The 20666-nt window shown below is 62.9% G+C and overlaps 1 protein-coding gene across 1 annotated transcript; it reads left to right on the top strand.

Annotated features, from left to right (window-relative positions):
• The first annotated feature begins 5590 nt into the window (after positions 1–5590).
• On the top strand, positions 5591–19236 carry NCF4 (neutrophil cytosolic factor 4). The gene is given in 10 exon segments (NM_001082654.1): positions 5591–5690; positions 9454–9538; positions 9890–10043; positions 12150–12220; positions 13473–13600; positions 14325–14382; positions 14828–14926; positions 16842–16975; positions 17222–17287; positions 18867–19236. Coding segments are annotated over 10 exon segments (1023 nt in total). The 5' UTR covers positions 5591–5658; the 3' UTR covers positions 19063–19236.
• Positions 19237–20666: the final 1430 nt, after the last annotated feature.

Here is a 20666-nt window from a genome sequence, read left to right on the forward strand (position 1 = left end):
TCCTTCTCCTTCTCCTTCTCCTTCTCCTTCTCCTTCTCCTTCTCCTTCTCCTTCTCCTTCTCCTCCTCCTCCTCCTCCTCCTCCTCCTCCTCCTCCTCCTCCTCCTCCTCCTCCTCCTTCTTCTTCTTCTTCTTTTATATTTACTTGAAAGGTGGAGTTATAGACAGTGAGAGAGAGAGACAGAGAGAAAGGTCTTCCTTCCATTGGCTCACCCCCCCCCCAAATGGCCACTATGGCCGGCGCACCGTGCTGATCCAAAGCCAGGACCCAGGTGCTCTCCTGGTCTCCCATGTGGGTGCAGGGCCCAAGCACTTGGGCCATCCTCCACTGCACTCTCTGGCCACAGCAGAGAGCTGGCCTGGAAGAGGGGCAACGGACAGAATCCGGCGCCCCAACCGGGACCAGAACCCGGTGTGCCGGTGCGGCAGGTGGAGGATTAGCCTAGTGAGTGTGGCATCGGCCTCTGGCTGCATTTCGAAGCCCAGCCTGCGTGGATCTGGAGCCCCTGGCTCTAAGCCAGTGTGGACCTGGTACCTGGGAGCATCTGTCTCTGGATCCGTTGGCTGGTGGGGATGCAGTGTGGTTGAACGGCTTTGGAAAATCTTTTTCTTAGAAAGCGCTATCTGTATCCAGCCCACTCTTAGATATTTATCCCAAAGCAACTAAAGCAGCTGCCTGCCCAGACATTTGTGCTTAAATGTTCGTAGTGGCTTTGTTTTTAACAGCCCCGAAGTGGAAGCAACGCCCACCTCCATAACCTATGCGAGGATAACAGACTGCGGTCTAGGGACAATAAAGTAGCACTTGGTGATAAAATGAATACATTGTCGATGCACTTGGTGATAAAATGAATACATTGTCGATGCACACTGTCAACATGGATGAATTTCAAGAGCATCATACTAAGAAGAAAAACCAGCACAGACGATGACAGATTCTAGGCTTCTGTTTGTGTGAGACGGCAGAGATGACAGAGAGGAAGCTGACCTGGCTGCTGGGCCCGGGGCGCGGCAGAGGTTGCGAGACGCACAGGAGGTTTTCAGGAAATGCTCTGTATTGTGGGGACGGCGGAGGTTGTGCAAACTGCCCAAGCCCGTGCAACTGTAGGCTTCGAGCTGGTGAGCCTTCCGACAGGTTTTACCCCGCCGAGCCTGACTGAGCGCTGAGCGCACTGGACCTGTGCGGGAACTGCACCTCCTTCGTTTGTCCTGCCAGCAGCAGGCTGGGGGGAGGCAGGGAAAATGCAGCCCAGGGGCATCGCGCCTTGTTGAAAGCGCCTGGTGGTTTCTCTCTCCTCTGAACGCGGGCCAGAATACCAGCCTGACCTACAAGTCCATCCACCCTGCTTGCTGACCCCAAGGCTTGTAGGGCCCCGAGCAGGCCCGGTACACTGCCCCTGACTATGTCCACTTACAAATCAGGCCAGCCAGCTGCCAGAAAACCAGCTCCATCCTCCTACCTCGACAAAAGCAGCTTCGCGGCAGCCCGGGAGGCCAGGTTCAGGTTGAGGATCCCCGGGCTCCTTGCCGTGCTCGGCACGGGAGGTTGGCGGTGTTGAGGGGCAGCTCCTAGGACAGCCGGGCACCCCCTTACCTTCCCGGGCCCGGTCCATCTGAAGTCCCTGAAGTCCCCTCGGTGCTGGAGACAGCACTGGCGCTGGAGTCGGAGAAGCCGGACACCAGCCGTGCATCTCCCGGTTCCTCCTGGAATCACACTCGATTCCACAGACACATGGGAGCACGTGTGCCTTGTAAACACGTGTGCGTGGCTGAGTGTGTACATGCATGGACATGTGGCATGCGCTGCACAGGAGGGAACTTCAAAATGTTTTGGAAAAAACAGAATTGAGAAACATTCACTTTGGTGCAAAAAAAAAAGTGAAATCCTTGCCTAGTTCTTTCATAACACACATTTCCGTGAGTTTTCCAAAGACCACTTCTACATACAATTTTAAAACTTCTTGCACCAAAATTAACTCATCTTCTCACGCCATTTCCACAAACGTTTGACCTGCCCACGCACGTGCCTGCGTCGTGCGCGTGTGCGTATTGCATGATGGTGCCAGATTGGTCTCCTTATCCTTACCCCGGGCACAGCCAGAGCTGAATGAGTATCGTGGGAGAGCGAGGGCCAGTGTGGCACAGTGATCAGTGCATGGGTCGTGGCGTCAGCCAAGCTGAAGTCCCACCTCCCTCTACTGCTGCCTGCGTCAGGCACTTGGGTTCCGGTTCCTAATCCGGTACAGCCTGGATTCGCTCGGTGCCAGGACACAGGGCTGCAGGTGCTGTGCATTTTATGGGCGTTGACAGGAGAATGAAGTAGCATGATCAGAGCCAGTGCGTCCTCAGCTGGACCGCACGCTCACTGCTCTGAGGGCCCCGGAAACACTCACTCTCTGCTCCGCCCTGGAATTTTGCCCTGTCCTGGAAGCTACACAGTACACGCAATGCATCTTGGCTGTCATATTCATGGTCAGTGGAGAGAGACGCCCGGATCCTTCGCCCCGGGAGCATCTTCTCCTGAACGCTGCTCAGACTCTGACTGACGGGGCGGGTACTCGGGTGCAGCAGGCAGCGAGCGCTCTCTCTGCCAGCTCAGAACTTGACCCCGGGGCTGGACTGGTCATTCTAGCGCAGCTTATGACATTCTTCCTCTAGATGGCGCTACAGCAGGGCTCCCAGCTGCTGAGTCGCGGCGCCCCCTGGTGGTCCGTTCTCGCCAACACTACGAGTAAGTGCAGAGCCTGTTTCCACCGATCAAGGCCATTGTCAGCGCAGGACAGATACGGGCAGGGAAATTAGAGTTGGATGTGCGAAGCTGCAGGATGGAGAGGTGCAGGCAGTGCAGGATGGGAGGCAGAGGAGGGATCAGCACACACTAAGGAACGCAGCCCGTTTCTAAGAACAGAATTTGGGGACCACCTCCTGTTGCCAGGCCTCCTACCAAGCCCATGGCGCCCATTGCCTTCTTGAACGAGAACAATGACTTCGTCTCATGGCCCGGCTGGCATGCAGTAGGTGGTGGGACATAGTAGGTGCTCACACAAGGATCGTTAAGGCAAATATTGCGCTTGTGCTAAGCGATGGCCAGCGAGGTCGCACACTAGTGCCTGGTGGAGCCGGGGCAGGTGCGATCCAGCTGGCTCTGCCGGGGGCCCGGCCACCCAGGGAAGGGCGGCCCCTGCCTTCAGGGAGCTTGCTGTCCAAGCGGCCTCCTCTGCACCTGCGCAGGGGCCTGCCAGGGCCGGCTATTTCCGGCTCAGGGCTGAGGTCCAGCGAAGCTCCCCTCGTAAATTATCAAGGAGACACATGTGGGTCAGGACAAGGGCCCTGGGAGCCGAGGGATCCCCAGGAATGTTGCTCCGCCTCATCGCGGCTTTGTCTTCTCTTCCAGGGACCGCGGGCATCTGGCAGTGCCCAGCGGCGGGCGTGGGGGTGGTCGCTTCCTTCCCCGGCCCCTGCCCGCTCCGCGCTCCAAGTCGTGCGGCCGCTGGACACGGGGCTTGCGGGCTCCCGAGTTGGGGGGTGCTGCCTCTCGTCTTGTGCACCTGCGGGGGCAGAGGGAAGGTGTGAGAAGCCACGTGCGCCCCGGTTCAGGCTCTGGGGGAGGGGCTCAAACGTGCCCGTGCGCCCACTTTCATCAGCGCGCCCGGTGCACAGATGGTCCGAGTCGGAAGTCCTGGACTGGCGTTCTCTGGGCTATTGGGGGGGGCACCTCATCCTCCCGGTGGGTGCTTGCCGGCTGCTTCCCTAAGGAGCCGGCACTGGACACTCAGCGGCTGCCTTTGGTCGCGGCACAGGTTGGGGGTGGAGTGGGGATCGGAACTAGGACCTGGGCCTGGGAGCGGTGACGTCACGCATTCCTGCTGGGTTCTCAGCGCTGCCCCGCCACCACCCCAGCGCCGGCCGCAGGGGACCCACCGTGGGGGCGGGGGAGAGGCTGAAGCAGGCCGGGAGCCCGCTGCTGACCGAGTGTCTGGCCTCAAATTACACCGGCTCAGAGCTTGGGCACAAAATTAGCAGCGGTGTGGTGTGTGCGAGGAGCCAAAGAAACAGCCGGATTCAGCAGAACCCCCGGCGGGCTGGCGGGCGGGCGCGCGGGGGGGGGGGGGGCGCCCTCGATCCCGCCCCTCCTGCGGATCTGGCTGCCGGGGTGGGGCGGGGCTGAGTCAGGGCCACGGGGGGTCTTTGAGACCCGGAGCCCCCTCGCCCCTCGAAGGTGGACTTGAGGCCAGTGATGTCGTAGTCTGCGGTCAGCCACCCAGGACACCAATCCAAGGACAAGAAGTTGTCCGGGCCCTGTCCTGCGGCTCCCACTGTCGCCCGCGGCTCCCACCTGCTGGCGCGGGGCTCCGGACCTGGGAGATGGAGCTGCTCCAGGCGCCGGGTCTGCAGAGCCGGCCTGCGGCGCACGGGCTGCGGGTTTGGTGCGTGAGCTCACGAGGCGGCCCCCCAGACTCACCCAGGTCACACTGCCTGTGTGCAAGGCGCCATGCGGGCCTGTGCGCTGGCCCGGCGCCCGTGTCCCCTGCCCCACTCGAGGCCTGGGCAAGCCCCCTCCCGCCGCCCCCGCCCCCGGCTCCCACAGTAGAAACACAACTTGCACAACCGGCTCCCGGCGGCGGCGGCCGGCTGCGCAGGGGCGCTCAAACCGATCCCTGTGCCCTGACGGCCGCCATCACTCTTGGATTTGCCCATGGGCTGGGGCTGGCCACAGCCCCTCTGGCAGCCTCTCTCTTAGCAACGGCCGGCCACGCGTCCCTCTCGTCTCTGGGACCTTTGCGGGTGACATACTCACACCTGGATAGGACGGGCCAGTCTCCTCTGCCACCTGCCACCCTGCCCCTGATCCAGCCCCTTGTCGGCGGGTGGCGGGTGGCAGGCGGTGGGTGGCGGGTGGCGGGTGGCGGGTTGCGGGCCATCCTTACTGGGTCTCTCTCCCTTGTTCTGGCTTCTCCAGCTCTGCTCTCCAAGGAAATCAGCAGACAACTGGAGGCGCACATCAAGGGCCTGGGGCAAGCATCTTGGAACATTCTAGAAAGGAGGCTGGGGAAGAAAGGAGGTGGGAGGGGGCATGCGACCAGGCTTGTAGCATGAGGGCCTGTGGGTTGGCAGCCCCGTGGAGAGGATTGACAGGTGCAGGGGCGCAGGTGTGAGGGGTCCGGAGCACTTGCTAACCGTCACACTCTAGTAAGAAAGAGGCTGGGGAACTGAGGAGGCTTCCTGGAAGAGGAGGCATTCTGGGCTGGGCCTCAGGGACAACAGGCGAGGTGCAGGCCAGCACTGCAGGCCCAGGGAATGGCTTGAGCAAAGCTTAGGTTGGGTTTAAGGGACCGGAGGGGGCGTGGCCTGCCCGGGAGCAGGTGCGGTGGGTCTTCCTCCTGATCCGGGCAGAGGCGCAGAGAAAGTCCCCGAAGCCCGCGAGCAGGAGGTGGGGCACTTCTCCCAGACGCTGGGCCCCGGGGCGGTGCAGCAAGAGGAAGTGTGGGCCTGGGGGTGGAGCCTCCTGCAGGTCCAGAGAGGCAGGGGCGTGGCCTCCCCACTGGGGCTCCTGGGGACTCCCGGGGCGCAGGTGACTGGGGGAGGTGAGAGGTGAACTCCGCCCAGGCCCGGGCGGGCGAGAGCCTGTGCACCCCGGCTCCCCTGACCAGCGACGGCCATGGCCCTGGTGCAGCAGCTGCGGGCGGAGAGGTGAGTGCGGGGTGCCCCGCCCCCAGGCCTTGGGGGACAGCAGAGCCCAGCTCGGCACAGCCGCTGTGAGCGGTCAGACTTGAGTCAGACTCGATACTCAGAAATGCAGGCTCTTGGAACCGCTTTGCGGAAGCTTCCACTTGTGGCTCACCTCCCCTGGCACAAAGGCGAACGCCCAGGCTCAGGGCGGCTGTGACCTGTCCCTGGGGGGGGGGGGTCACAGGATGCGTGGGCGGCATCCAGAGGGGGGACGCGGGTGTCCTGGCTCCTGGGCTGGGCTTTTAGTTCCACACTGCGGTCCCATCAAACAGAAGCAGAACTCGGCTGGTTCTCCATCTTGATTGAGAGCTTGGCTCAAATGTCACCTCCTCCAAGAAGCCTGCCAGGACTGCCCACTGCTGTCTGACCCCTTGCCCTGTCTCCGTTGAGCACGGGCATAGCAGTCAGTGTATATTCACGCTTCCTCTTCCTCTTCCTCCTCCACACGCCTTTGAGTTTCTGCTCTGAGCACTGCTGACCCAGAGTGCACGCACAGCACCACCGCACACCACATGCCCGACAGTGCTGCAGAGTGAACTGACGGTTGGGTCTGTGAGCTCGCTCCAGAATGTTCTAGAGCCTTCTACTCCAGCCCTGCCATCCCACAGATGGGAAGATGCAGGCCCGGGGGACAAAGGACTCCCTCGGCGCCACCTGCCAGGCTCCAGCCCGCCCCCACCCCCCCCCCCCCAGCTGGCCTGCCGCGCTGACCCAGGCTTCCGGAAGCAGCAGCTGCTGGGGGCCTGGGGTGCTTCCTGCTTCTAGGGGCGCAGAGGTCACGAGGCCGCCAGCCCCAGCTGCAAGGCCCACGCCCTCGCCGCGTCTCCCGCCCCTCTTCAGCTGCCTGGGACCCTGTCGGGGGCTCGGAGCCAGCTCTTGGGGCCGCGTGGCCCCCAGCCCTCCAGTGCCTGGGCGGAGAGCTGGCCTGGGGTCGGGTCAGCTCATCCAGTGGACTCCCGAGCCCGGGGCCAGGTGTCCAAAGATGGCCAGGGCTGCAGCGGGGGTCGCGTGGGGGCCTGGGCGGGGTCTACGAGGGTGTGGCTACTGGGGGGGGCATGGCCAGCCAGGCCACTGTCACGCAGAGCCCTGCAGGGGACTTGCTCACGGCCCCCTGGGAGCGCCTACTGCTCGCCTGGTTCTGCTCAGCTGCTGTCTGCCTCGGGGGGATTTCAGGGCTGTGCTTACTCCCGAGGGACCCCCAGGACACCCCCCCCCAAAACTCTCGAGGCCACTTCTGCTGTCCTTGTAGCAGGTCGGGAGCAGCCAGAGCACAGACAGGAATCTGCCCCAGGTCCCTGCTGGCCGTGGCCTCCATTGACCTCTCGCTCTGTCTGCCTGTTTAGCCCCCGCCTCCGCCCCCACCAGCCCAGGGAGAAGTCAGGGTGCCCCCATGAGGCACCAAGACGGCCCTGCTCTGCTTCCTGGGATTCCTTGAACTCACCTCTTGCACTTCCTGCCTGCAAGGTCTTTCCAACTTCTGGCCACCTCCTCTCAGAGGATGCACTGCTTCTTCCAGGAAGCCCTCCCTGACCACCCCAGCCTGCGCAAGTCCCGCTGCCCTCTGACGGTGCGGACCCCGTCCCCGCAGCCTCGCCATTCTGCTCTCCCTTTGGAGCACAGGTGGCTGTTTGTGTTAAGGAATGATTGACGTGATGTCCGGCTCCTTCACTCCTCCGTGGAGCCGGGAGATCCCACGAGGCAGAGCCAGGTCCTGGCGTGTGTGGCCTGCAGTCGGTGCACGTGGGCTTTGCTGATCATTGAGAGCTCTGAGGGGCTGCATGGGGCACACAGAGAGCTGCCACGAGGCCCGGAAGAGGCTCCCGGCTCACCTGGGTACATCAGCGCCCCTCTCGTCCCTGGGCGTCCTCATCTGTCAGAGGGGCATGGCCGGGAAGCACACTTGGCGCCCAGCGTGTGCCCGGGGCGGGCTCAGCCAGCGTTGGTATTTCTCAACCTGCCCCCTCGGGGCCACTTGGGCCCCCTGGCTCCTTCCTGTGCCAACCTCATGACTTTGCCTCTGGGGTGGGGGGGGAGGGTCCCGGCGGGGGGATGCGTGTGCAGAGAGGGGGAAGCTGCCAGCCGCCGTTCCCTCTGCCCACCCACTGCTGGCCCGCACTGGCCCCAGCCCGGCAGCAGCCGCCTGAGTTCCGACCCTGGGCACCCTGGGTCCCGTGGGGGCTCCCGAGGTCCCCATGGGCGCAGAGGCCTGGGCCACGGCGGGCTCGGCAGCCCGGTTTCCCAGCGGCTGCACTGGAAGTGTCGTGGTTCCCTCCTCTGTCTACAAGTGGTCAGACTCGGGGCCCCCGGGTTGGCCTCTCTCTCTCCTTAGCTCTGTTTTCGCTTCCTCCCTCGGCACCTCCCCCTCTGCCCCGGGGCTCTTAGCCATAAGCCACGAGCAGGTGGCCCTGCCTTGCTCAGGCCTGCCCAGCTGAGACCCTGCCCCTCCCCCCCACCCCCTGCAGGCACGCAGCACCCACACCCTGCTGCTGGTCACTTCGGAGCAGCTTGCTGATTGGTCGGTGCTGTGTTTGCTGGAGATGCAGGGCCAGCAGACTGAGAGGGGCTTGGACACGCACAGGGGCTCAGGCAAAGCTGCCTCGGCTCCGTGCTGTCACGACCAGCACCCCAGAGTCTCCATGGATCTACCTTACATTTTTGCCTCATGGATGTAACGTGGCTGCTGCAGGTCCACATGTCACGCCTGCTTTCAAAGGAGGAGACAATGCCAGCTTTGTCCATTGCCCTGGGAAGGCCCTGGTGCCAGATGGCCTCCAGGTCTCAGTGGCCAGAGCTAGTCACGTGACTTCTGTAAGCTGCAAGGGAGGCTGGGTAACAGCAAACAGAATTGGTGTGGCTGGCTCAGCCCCATCGTGACCTCGCAGTGCGGGCCGGGCACATGGCCATCACGGACCAAATTGGCACTCGGTGAGCCGGGAAGGAGCAGGGGATGGGGCAGATGCTAAAGCACTGTCGGGCAAGGGCGGCGTCCCCCATGTCTGCCCCTCGTCCCGTCGGCGCCCCTCTCGTCCCCGTCTAAGGCTTCATCGCTCTCGGTTGGACCCCTTGGGGCCCCCAATGCTGCCTGCACGTTCCCTGCCCGCCTCGCCTCTGCGCACGGCTGCTGAGTCGGCCTTGTCCAGCCTCCCACAGCCCTGGCTGGCGCCCCGTTACCCAGCACCGAGCCCCTCCCCAGGCCGGCTCACCTGCCCGCCCAGCCTCAGAGCTCGCTGTGCACCTGCCACGCTGTACACACCACACATGCCACACACATGCCACACACGCCACGCACCTGCCATGCCACACACACCGGCCCCACTGCCCCCCCTTCCTGCCAGGCTGGCTCCTCTGCCACCTGCCAGACTTGCCTGGAAGTCCCCTCCTCCTGGGCTTTTCCCCGACCTGGGCGGTCCATTCTCCGTGGGCCTCACCCGGGCCTCGGTGCAGGGCGGGTGGGGACTTGGTTGACCTCGTGTCCCCAGCTGCAGACCAGGGCCTGGCCGGGGGGAGACTCCTGGCAGAGTCAGTGCGGGTGCCGCGGTTGTCACGTGCAGCCCCCATGCCCCGGTCCCTTCCCTACAAGGTCCGCTGGGCGCCTTCTCGTGTCCACATGCCCGGGGCTGGCGGGCGGGCCTGGCGCGAGCAGGGGTGCGAGGAAGGGCGCAGCCAGCAGTCCCCGGCACACGCCAAGGCAGTGACTGGGACTTCCACCCGGGGCCTCCCGCAGCGACTTCGAACAGCTTCCAGATGACGTCGCAGTCTCTGCCAACATCGCCGACATCGAGGAGAAGAGGGGCTTCACCAGCCACTTTGTAAGAGACCCTGCGACCTGGGAACCTTCACCTCTAACCTCTGAACTCTCACCTCTGAACCTTCACCCTCCCTCCTCCGAATGTCCAGCTCTCTCGTCTCTTACCTGGCGACCCCCAGAGATGATTCAATGATTGCATCTGGGGGCAGGGCTGCCGCTGTCACCCAGGAGGCACAGCCCAGGGCCACCGCCTGCCATGCCATGGCGCCTGGGACAGACCCATCCGTCCACACCCAGCATAGAATTACCTGGCCCCACCTGGCACCGTGGCTGAGACAGGATCGGCACCTGCCCCTGGCCTCTGAGCCCGGCCCCCACGCTCCTGAGCCCCTCCTCCCACCTCTGTCCCCAGGTTTTTGTCATCGAGGTGAAGACGAAAGGGGGCTGCAAGTACCTCATCTACCGCCGCTACCGCCAGTTCCACGCCCTGCAGAGCAGGCTGGAGGAGCGCTTCGGGCCCGACGGCAAGGGCGGCGCCCCCACCTGCAGCCTGCCCACGCTCCCAGGTGGGCGCCCGCCCGGCCGGGCCTCTCCCTCCAGCTCCGCCCACACTGTCTTCAACCCCACGGCCCCTCCCCTACCACCTCTCCTGGGACACGCCCCCCTCCACCTGCAGCACCCGGGCCTTGTAGCCTTGACCTCCAAAGACCCCCTAGGGAACGGCGCTCCACCGCCCACCACCCAGGAGGCCACAGTTTGGAGGGGGCAGCAGGGATGGGGCCAGCGGGGTGTCCCTCTTCAACTGTCCCCTCCCCTCCACCTCCTTCCAGGGAAGTAGCTCTGTGACTCCCACCAGTCCCCTGTGGCTCTCCTCCCTCCCTCACCCATGCCTGCCTCCTGCCTGTGTCCTAACGTGCACCTTGGACAGCTCCGATCCCGCCCATGGCCTGCCACGGGTGGGTTATGCTGCGGTGCCCATGGCGCCCTCCTCGCCCTATAGGGTGGGACCCAGGGGATGTTATGCACCTGTCCCTGCACGTCAGAGGCCCCACCAAGCTCCTTTCTCCAAGCTCCCTTGCTTTCTCTCTTCTTCCTCCCCATCTGCTCCGCTGGCCGGGGCCCTGAGCTGTGGGGAGGAGGCGTCTCTGGGCTCTGGTCCATGCCCGCCCCCTCTCCTTGGCCGCTGCCCAGGCTCCAAGCAGCCTCCCCGGCCTCCATGGGCCCAGAGCCCGCAGAGAGCTCTTTTCTTCCTGCGACAAGAAGTTAGCCACCACCCTCCGGGCTCGGCTCTCCCTGCTCTGCCGCGGGGCCGCTGGCTGCGGAGGGCTGTGAGCTGTCAGCTCTGGCTTCCCTGGGCTGCCTTCTCCCCTCCTTCCCTCCTGCCACCTGCTGCGTGCCGCGTCCCCTCCGCCACAGTCCTGTGTCTTCTCGCTCCCCATTCTCACCCAGGCGAGCTGTCACTGTGCCTGTGACTTTAATGCCACCTTCTTGCCACAGAATCCCGAGAGCCAGGCTCCAGCCTGGGCGCTTCCTAGCTGCCCCCCACCCCGACCACCACTGGACACCGTGGGGCTCTCTGAGGGCTTGGCCCCTGGAGGAGGCTCCCGGACGGGACACCTGACTCTTGCTGGCCGCCGCTGTCTCCCTCGCCCAGAGCCCCTGCCTTGCTTTTGAGAAAGGAGCCACTCATCTACCCCGCGTCTTCACTTATCTGGGCGTCTCTGGTCCCCCGCTCCTGACCTTGGTGGCTTAGCGGAAGTGTCTGGCAGTCTTAAGGGGTCTTCACACCCTTCCACCCCCGCCCCCGGAGATTCCGATGTAACCCATCTGGGGCGAGTGCTGCACAGTCTTTGTAACCGGAACGTGCAGCCAGGGCTGGGTGGTGGGGACACGGCTGTGAGCCGGGTCCGTGTCCTGTTCTGTGGGAACTCAGAATCCAGAGTGTGTACGTGTGAGTGTGAGCGTGCATGTGAGTGAGCATGTGTGTGAAACTGCATGTGAGTGTGTGAGTGAGCGTGCATGTGTGTGTGCATGTGTGTGAGCATGTGTGTGTGCATGTGTGTGTGACTGCATGTGAGTGTGCATGTGTATGAGTGTGACTGAACATGTATGTGTGCATGTGAGTATGTGATCACGTGTGACTGTGTGTTTGAGTGTGAGTGTGTGTGTACATGTGTGAGTGAGCATGTGAATGAGTGTGTGTGAGACTTGTGTGTGTGCATGCGTGTATATGTGTGAGCATGTATATGAGTGAATGCACCTGGAAGTGCAAGTGTATGTGTGTTCATGTGTGTATGTGTGAGTGCACGCACTTATGTGTACATGCACTTGTGAATGTGTACATGTGTGTTCACGAGTGTGCACATGTGTGCATGCACTCCTGTGTACATGTGTGTTCATGAATGTGCACGCGTGTGCCTGCGTGTCTGTGTATGTGAGTGTTGCATGCACTCATGTGTGTATATGTGTGTGTTCATGAGTGTGCATGTGTGTAACTGACTTCGTGTCTGTGCGTGTGCGTGTGTTGTGTGTGCGTAGAACAGACAGCAGCTGATGCTGGCGTCCTTCCCGGACACAGGCCGGTGGTCAGGACGGTGCCTATGCGGTGCCTTTGGGAGGCCGCAGCCCCACACTGCGCGGGCCTGGTTCTGACAACCTTTGCCGCTCCGCAGCCAAAGTCTACGTGGGTGTGAAGCAGGAGATTGCGGAGATGCGGATCCCCGCCCTCAACGCCTACATGAAGGTACGGGGGCTCAGGAGGCCCAGGCCAGGGGCGGGGCTCCGCATCACCCCTGGGATGCCCACGGCCTTGGTTGCTGGGCCTGGGAAGGGCAACAGACCTGGCGTCTCGGGGCTCTGGAGGTTGGGGCAGGGACAGGAGCCACATGGTAGCCGCAAGACTGCGCCGGGCGTCAGTCCATCCTGTGCCTGCCCACAGCCTGGGACACCCTGAGCTCACACAGAGGCACACAGAGGCACAGCCGTGCCTACGTAACCAGGGGCACAGCTGGCCAGGCCACGCCCGCTCCCTCAGGGCCTCTGTGCAAGCTGGAGGGAGGGTCCCCTCTGGGCCGGCGGCCACCTCAGCCGAGCACAGGTGGGGTTTTCACCGCCCTGTGTGCGTCCTGTGAGATGGGACAGAGGGGAGGAGCAGAGGCCGAGGCCATGGTGCTCAGGAGAGGAATGCCACCCATCAGGGCCACCAGGAAAGGCCCGAGGCGGTGAGCACCCCGTCGCTGGGGGCATACAAGCCGCGGCTTGGGAGCGCCCTCCTCCGAGCCCAGAGGTATCTTCGGAGATAGGGTTTCTCGGGCGCTCCCCAGCCTGCTGCCGCTGGGTGCCCCAGCTCTGCCACCTTGGGCAGCTGCCCCCGCCTCTCTGATCCTAACTTGCAGGTGACTGAGGTCAGGTGAGGTCACCCACGTGGCACTCGGTGCCCGCCTGGCGCACGGGCCGCCGGCTCCCCCGGTGATGGTGACCTGGGGCCGGGAGCAGAGCATCTGGACAGTCAGCTTCAGCCTGCGGAGTGGCTTCCTGTTCTTTTTTAAAGATTTATTCATTTATTTGAAAGGCAGAATTACCGAGAGGGAAATCCGTCCATTGGGTCACTCCCCAAATAGCCACAATGACCTGGCCTGGACCAGGCTGAAGCCAGCAGCCAGGAGCTTCCTCCAGGTCTCCCACATGGGTGCAGGGGCCCAAGGACTGAGCTGTCCTCTGCTGCTTTTCCCGGGTGCATTAGCAGGGAGCTGGATGGGAAGTGGAGCAGCCGGGATTCAAACCGGTGCCCATATGGGATGCTGGCGGCACTGTAGGTGGCAGCTTGACCCGCTGTGCCACAGTGCTGGCTCCCAGGGGCTTTTCTTCTAATAACTTGCTTCTGTTACTAGGCCTGGGCTGCATTAGTAGAAGGGGGAGGGCTAACCTCGGAGGGTGGGGATGTCCAGCTCCTCCCACTGACCACCCCGCCCCACTCTACCCCCCTCACCCTGCAGCACCTGCTCAGCCTGCCGGTCTGGGTGCTCATGGACCCCGACGTCCGGATCTTCTTCTACCAGTCGGCCTACGACTCGGAGCAGGTGCCACAGGCGCTCCGCCGGCTCCGCCCACGCACCCGCAAAGTGTGAGTGCCTGGGGCTGGGCTCCGGCTGCACAGGCGTCTCCCCACTTCCTGGAAGGAAGAGCAGGAGGGTGGGCGAGTTCCACCCCACCCCCACCCCATCCCTGGGCCCTCCAGGTGCCTGGTCTTAGTAGATGGCTTTGGGAACCAAGCCCAGGGCCTGAGAGACAGGCAGCAGGGGCTCCGGGCGTGAGAGAGTGAACGCTGAGGGTGGAGACCGGGCCTTCACCCAGGAGGGCTGGTGCCCCAGCAGCCACAGGGGACGGCCTGGAGCTCTGGGTGCCTGGGAAGAGAGGGGCGAGGAAGGAAGAGGGGCCTCCCCGATGAGTGTCCCTCCGAGAGCCCCCTGGTTTGTTTTAGCTCCTGGGGCCCCACTGGGGCTCCGACTGGGTCCCCTGCTGCCCCCTTCCTCCCAGGAGCCCCCCAGTCCTGTGCAGCCCCCCTCCCCCAAGCACAAAATCACCGCCCAAAATCCAAGCCACTGAGATAGCACAGGGCTGCCAAAGCCAAGGTCAAGTGGCTACGAGTCCAGGACAAGCAGGGGAGAGGTGTCCCGGAGCCCCGGACTCCCTCTCGTCTGCCCCGACCTCCAGCCTCTGCTCCCTGCTCTGTGAGAGGAGCCAGGTCATGGGGGGGGGGGCCTGGGCTGCATCTTCACGTCGCAGTCCCAGCCTTTCCCGCCCCTGCAGGGAGCTCACGGGCCCCTCCCCCCCCTCTCTCTCTGCAGCAAGAGCGTGTCCCCGCAAGGCGGCGGCGTGGACCGCCTGGAAGCTCCCCGAGCAGAGGTACCCCATCGCCCACCCTGACACCAGGGAGCCCCGCCCCAGCTGGGGGGTGACCTACCTGTCTGTCCACCTGCTCGCCCAGAGAGTCTGTGGCTTCCTCTGGGCCAGGCCTGCCTCAGGCCCTGTCCTCCGGGAGCTCACGGACGCGGGGGACGAGGCGGTGGGCAGCGCCCTGGTGGAGAGCGCCGGGGGTCTGGGAGTCCTGGGGACGCTTCGCCCCGTGTGCTCCTCCCGCTGGTTCTGGAAGGAGGGACACCTGGAGTCCAGTCCCAGCTCCTGCACTAACAAACGGGCCGGCCCCGGACAAGGCCTCAGAGAGCCTCAGTTCGCTCCTGTGCAGAACGGGACAGCAGAGAACAGGAAAGCAGTCAGCAGGGACGTAGGCCTCCGCGAGTGCCGCCTCCTCCCTCCCGCCCCACTCCGCCCCTCCCCTACCCTCCCCCAGGCCCTGTTCGACTTCACTGGGAACAGCAAACTGGAGCTGACTTTCAAGGCTGGAGATGTCATCTTCCTGCTCAGTCGGATCAACAAGGACTGGCTGGAGGTGAGACGGGGTGAGGATGGAGGTGAGGATGGGGTGAGGATGGAGGTGAGGATGGAGGTGAGGGTGGAGGTGAGGATGGGGTGAAGATGGGGTGAGGATGGGTTGATGTTGGAGGTGAGGAGGGATGATGTTGGAGGTGAGTTTGGAGGTGAGTTTGGAAGTGAGGAGGGGTGAGGTTGGAGGTGATGTTGGAGGTGAGTTTGGAAGTGAGCAGAGGTGAGGTTGGAGGTGATGTTGGGGTGAGTTAGGAGGTGAGGGTGGACATGAGGAGGGGTGAGGTTGGAGGTGATGTTGGAGGTGAGTTTGGAGGTGAGTTTGGAAGTGAGCAGGGGTGAGGCTGGAGGTGATGTTGGGGTGAGTTTGGAAATGAGGAGGGGTGAGGCTGGAGGTGATGTTGGGGTGAGTTAGGAGGTGAGGGTGGACATGAGGAGGGGCAAGTTGGGTGAGATTGCTGCATGTGTGCTGGGCAGGCAGACTGCGGGCTCAGGGAAGGCCATGTGAGGATAGTCCTGGAGCTGCAGGCAGGAGTGGGGAACCTGACGGAACCCAGGCACCGGGGAGACAGGTGTAACTGCCACAGAACTTTCCAGAATCCCAGAGCCTGCCTTTGGGTCTGACCTCAAAAAATGGGTTGCTTCGGGGAGGTGAGCTAAACCACTGCGGCTCATGTCTCGGTCTGTAGCCAGGCTTCTGCACAGCGGCGTTACTGCCGTTTGGGGCTGCACAATTCCTTGTTGTGGGGCTGCCCTGGGCATTGGAAAGTGTGTGGCAACGTCCCTGGCTCCCCACTCGATGCCACAGCACCCCCAGCTGCAGCGGTCCCATGGGGCTCTAGACACCTGCTCCTGGCCACCGAGTCACCCTGGGTGGGAGCCGCTGGTCTAACAGGGGACGACATCGCTCACCTTCCGGGGCCAGCGAATGGCCCTCAGGGGCAGCCTGTGCTCTGGCGTCTGCCGCCAGCCCCGTTCCTCCCAGCTGTATGCACCCTCGGAACCTTGCTCAGTGCCACCGTCTCCCTGTCTCTCAGGGAGACGCGCAGCCAGCCCGTGCGCGGGCTTCCTGGAAGGGTTCCGGAGACGGCAGGTGTGCAGGGCAGGAAGGGCCCCTGGGGTGCAGAGGCTGGAGGGGCGGCTGGGACAGATCCGCGGACTCCCCTGTCCTGGCACAGTCTTGGGAAGGCAGCTGCTCTCACAGACGCCGCGGGGTAGCTCGGGGCCGTTGTCCAGGTCCGAGAAGCGGTGATGCCCCTGTTTTCTGGAAAGGCCCATGTGTAGGGGTGGCCTCGGCTTGAAGGAGGGGCGGGGAGCAGGGCAGGGCTGCTTGGCGCCTGGGTGAATGCGCCTGTGGAGTGGCCCATCGAGAGTCTTCTGTTGAGCTCCAGTGAAGACAGAGTGAGCAGGTGCACAAGGCCCAGGGCGGCCTGGGGTCCGACAGAGGTGGCATCTGGCCCTGCGGCCTGGAGTGCGGGCTGGGGGCTGCCTGAGGATGAACGGAAATCACCAGCACCCCTCCCCTGCTCCCCTCCCCTCCCCGTACTGTTTCCGGATCACCCATGCTGCACCTGCCACCCTCCTCGCAATGAGTGTTGCGGGAGGACAAGGGCGATTTTCTCTTCTGACTGTCCTGAGCCTGTCGGGTTCAAGAGGCCTTTGTTGAATGAATGAGTGAATGAGTGAATGAATGATTGAAATGAAAGCAGCTTTCCGGAGATTCAGATCTTGACCCGTCCCAGACAGAAACGGGTCTTGGGTGGACTTGTGGTTTTTGCTTTCTGCAGGGGGCGCCTGTGCCCCATCTGCACCCGCTATCCCCCTCCCCCTGCACCCTTGTAAAAGGGCGGGGGCTCTGGGGCCCAGCTCAGCCCTGCCCCCTCTGCTCCTGCGCGCTGGGCAGCCCCCTCCTTCCTCCTCAGGGCACTGTCCGTGGAGCCACGGGCATCTTCCCCTTCTCCTTCGTGAAGATCATCAAGGACTTCCCGGAGGAAGATGACCCCACCAACTGGCTTCGCTGCTACTACTATGAAGACACAGTCAGCACCATCATCAAGTGCGTGGCCCGCCAGGGGAGGAGGAAGGGGCCTGTCCGCCCTTCTCGTCCCTACCACCCCCAGCCCCCAGGCCACACTCCCACGTTGGTCCACCCTCACTCTGAGCCTGCAGTGGCTCCCGATGCCTTCTAGTTGGGCCACGGCACTGTCTCAGGATGCCAGGGCTCAACCTCAACCCCAGGCCCCACCGCCCTTTGCCCCACTTCCAGCCTTACGCCCCCTCACCCCTGCCTGTCCCCACTCAGGGACATCGCGGTGGAGGAAGACCTCAGCAGCACTCCGCTGTTCAAGGACCTGCTGGAGCTCATGAGGTGAGAGGATGAGGAGGCGGGGTCTGCCAGGAGGGGTGCCTGGGGTGCCAGGAGGGGTGCCAGGCACCTGGAGGAGGGAGAGGCAGAGGGGAGGCATGTTAAGGGTGGCTGCTTTGTACCTGTTTGCTGTCACTGTATCCACAGCCCAGCCCTGAGGTTCATGGTCACCACCCCATGTTGGAGACAAGCCAGAGGGGTGGGGGCACAGGGCAGAGTGACTTGGCTGAGGTCACACAGCTTGCAGTTAGAAGTAGCCTGTCACCCTTGGACTTGCACCTGCCACCACCAGGGAGCTTCCCACCTCCTGAGCCCAGGTCTGGGTTGTAAGGCGTTTTATAAAGCAGTGGCATAGGCACTGTGTTTCTGACCATGAAAGTCGGCTTGGGCATCTATAACCCAGACCTCAGGACCTGACCCCACCCGTGGAAAAGCCCCCACCTGGCCTCCCGGGATGGGTTGCCATGGAAACGCAGATGCACTAAAACAGTGTGTCCAGCAATGTCCAGGCTGCATGTCCGGGGGTCCTGCAGACAGCTCCTGGGGACATGGGCTTCCGCGGTCAGTTCATTTTGGTGCAGATGTTTTTGTTTTTGTTTTTTAATCCGTGCATAGTTTTTTCCCATAGTCTGCATTTTCCAGGAACCCGTCAGAAGCCCTGTGGAGCGGGTGTGTAGGAGACATAAACGAGTTTAGACATGGGTCCCAGCCCCCAGATCGCTTGTTCTGCATACGCAGATATTCCCAAACCACAAAAAACCCGAAACCCGAGTACCTCTGCTCCCGGGCATTTCGGATGAGGGGTACTCGAGCCTCAAGACCCACTCATCATTGAAAGAAGAGCGTCAGTTGATGGAGCCGTGCGAGCCATGACGTCATCTCCTGCTTGGGCGTCTCTGGTCATCTGACGCGCATGCCGTGTGCGTGCGTGTCGTGGGTGCTGTGTGCAGATGTGTGTGTGCAGACGAATGCCCGTCTCGCACACTAGCAGCAGTCGTGCTTACCGGGTGCCTCGCACTCGCCTCGCACACGTGTCCCTCTGGGGCTTTATTCTGCTTCTCGTACCCAGCCAAGCCCACTTTTCTGAACTACAATGGTTGTTGGAAGTTTTGAAAAATTAATTAATTTATTTGGGAGGCAGAGAGAGAGAGAGAGCGAGCGCTCCCCCATGCAGTGATTCACTCCCCCAGGAGCAAGGAGCCAGATCTGGGTCTCCCTTGTGGGTGGCAGGGTCTCCAAGTACTTGAGCCATCACCTGCTGCCTCCCAGGGTGCATGTGAGCAGGAAGCCGCACTCAGGAGCGGAGCTGGGACTTGAACCCGGGCCCTGCAGCGTGGAACAGGAGCTCCTGAGCAGCATTTTAACCGTTTCGGGCTGTGCCGCTGGTTTCCTGCGCGAATCCCTTCTCCCACTGGGGCCTCGGTTTCCCCATTTGCATGATGGGAGGTGGGCCTGGCTGGACAAGCCGCATATGTGTCGACCTCTGACCTCTGATCTCTGATTCGGAGCTCCAGGCCGTTAGGCGCAGGGCCCCCGGCTGGTCTCCTGCGGCCCGGGATTAACCCTGACCTTCTCATCCCAGGCGGGAGTTCCAGAGAGAGGACATCGCCCTCAACTACCGGGACGCGCAGGGGGACCTGGTCCGGCTGCTCTCCGACGAGGACGTGGGGCTCATGGTGAGGCAGGCGCGAGGCCTCCCCTCCCAGAAGCGCCTCTTCCCCTGGAAGCTGCACGTCACCCAGAAAGACAACTACAGTGTGTACAACACAGCGCCCTGAGCAGGTGGCCCCGGGCCCCTGGCGGGCGCCTGGGGGCCTCAGGGGAGCTGAGGGCCAGGGAAGGCGAGGGGATGGCACAGACGTCCCGGGTCCGAGGCCGGAGCCCCCACTGCGCTTGGCTTGTGCTCCGTTTCTGTTCTTCTCTCTGCATTAAATAAACCGTTCCCTCGCAAAGGGAGTCGGGTGCCACTGGGGCCACTTATACCTGGCAGGTGGCCAGGGTGTGGGTCTTGAACGCAGCCGCCCACTCCCTGGCCACGTCCATGGGTTTGGAGAAACCCCTGGCCCTGCCACCTCCTGCCCTCCTCTTTGGCCCCTCCCCTACTGCCCAGCCCCCTTTCCCCAAAACTGGCCACTGGCCTCTGCAAAGCTGTGCACTCCCGGTGCGCTCGGGAGGGGAGGCGTGCCAGTGCCAAGTCCTCCACTGCCTGGGAGGGTCTGGCACTGCTCCTGGCTGCCGCTGTCTGCAGGCAGGGGAGGGTGGGGTGGAGGTGGGGCAGGGCTCGGATTCCACGGGGAGCAGGGGAAGCAGAGGCGGGGGTGGTCTCCCCTGAGCTGCAGCTCCTGCTGCCCAAGCCCGTCAGCAGTTACACAGCTGCCATCTCCAGCCTGGGTGTGGGGGGCTTGGCGGCCCCACTCCCTGCGAGACAACATTTGCCGGGAAAGACTCCACGACATCAACCACACGAGGTCTCCAGAAACAGGCTAAGGACAGACGGCAAAGGAAGGTCGTTTATGCGGGATCATTACATTGCGGTGCTAATTTGTAGTCCTGAGGTCAAAATGGATAAAAAAGGAAATCGATTTAACAAGCGGCAAGGAAGGAGGTTGGCTGGATAAGGTGAGTTGGTGCGAACGAGCTGCAGCTGACCGACTGTTCGAACTCCATAAACGGCTCTGCAGTCGCTACACCCCCAAGAGACCGGCCGGCGGGATTCACACCCAAGACCCACAGGAAATACCAGGACCCCGAAACTCGGGAGTAAAAGTGCCCACGTGTGGCCGAGTTGGTCAAGGCGATGGACTAGAAAGGCGCCCACGTTCCCGGCCGCCGCTGGCCCAAAGGATTCGCAATCCGCGCTGGCGCAGCCGCACCTGCCCCGTGTTCTCGGACATCCTGACGCTCTTTCCCGGCTGAGTTTGATTTTCCATGAAACTGAAGAGGGGAAATGTCGAAACCGGAGCCGCTAAGGAAGTGGGAGTGAAAATTGCCTCTCCGCGCTGCCGCTGACCAAGGCCTCGGGCACTGATCCCGTGACAGTGGGGACAAAATACTCGGCGGGAGGACCGCGGAGGCCCCGCCGGCACCCAGTTGCCCGTATCTGGCGTGCCAGCTGCTCCTGGCGCGTGGGTTGCCTCTGGACAGAGCCGACGCCCACCGTCATTGGCAGGTGCATCCTGGCTTACCGCCTGTTAGCACACAAACAAGACGGCCTGGGTAGCCGGAGAAATGCTTTCAGCCTGATTAGTGAACACTTTATACCAAGGGACTCAATTCCGGGCAGCCCCTCTGGGTCACTCCTGGGTGGGGCGCGGTAAACATGCTCGTCGCCGGAGCTTTTAGGGCAAAGCCGAGTTGCGGTTTCTGTTCCTCCCAGTGGGAC

This window comes from Oryctolagus cuniculus, chromosome 11 (genome assembly GCF_051225735.1).
Source record: "Oryctolagus cuniculus isolate XC-2025 breed Fujian yellow rabbit chromosome 11, ASM5122573v1, whole genome shotgun sequence".
Taxonomy (NCBI): Eukaryota; Metazoa; Chordata; class Mammalia; order Lagomorpha; family Leporidae; genus Oryctolagus; species Oryctolagus cuniculus.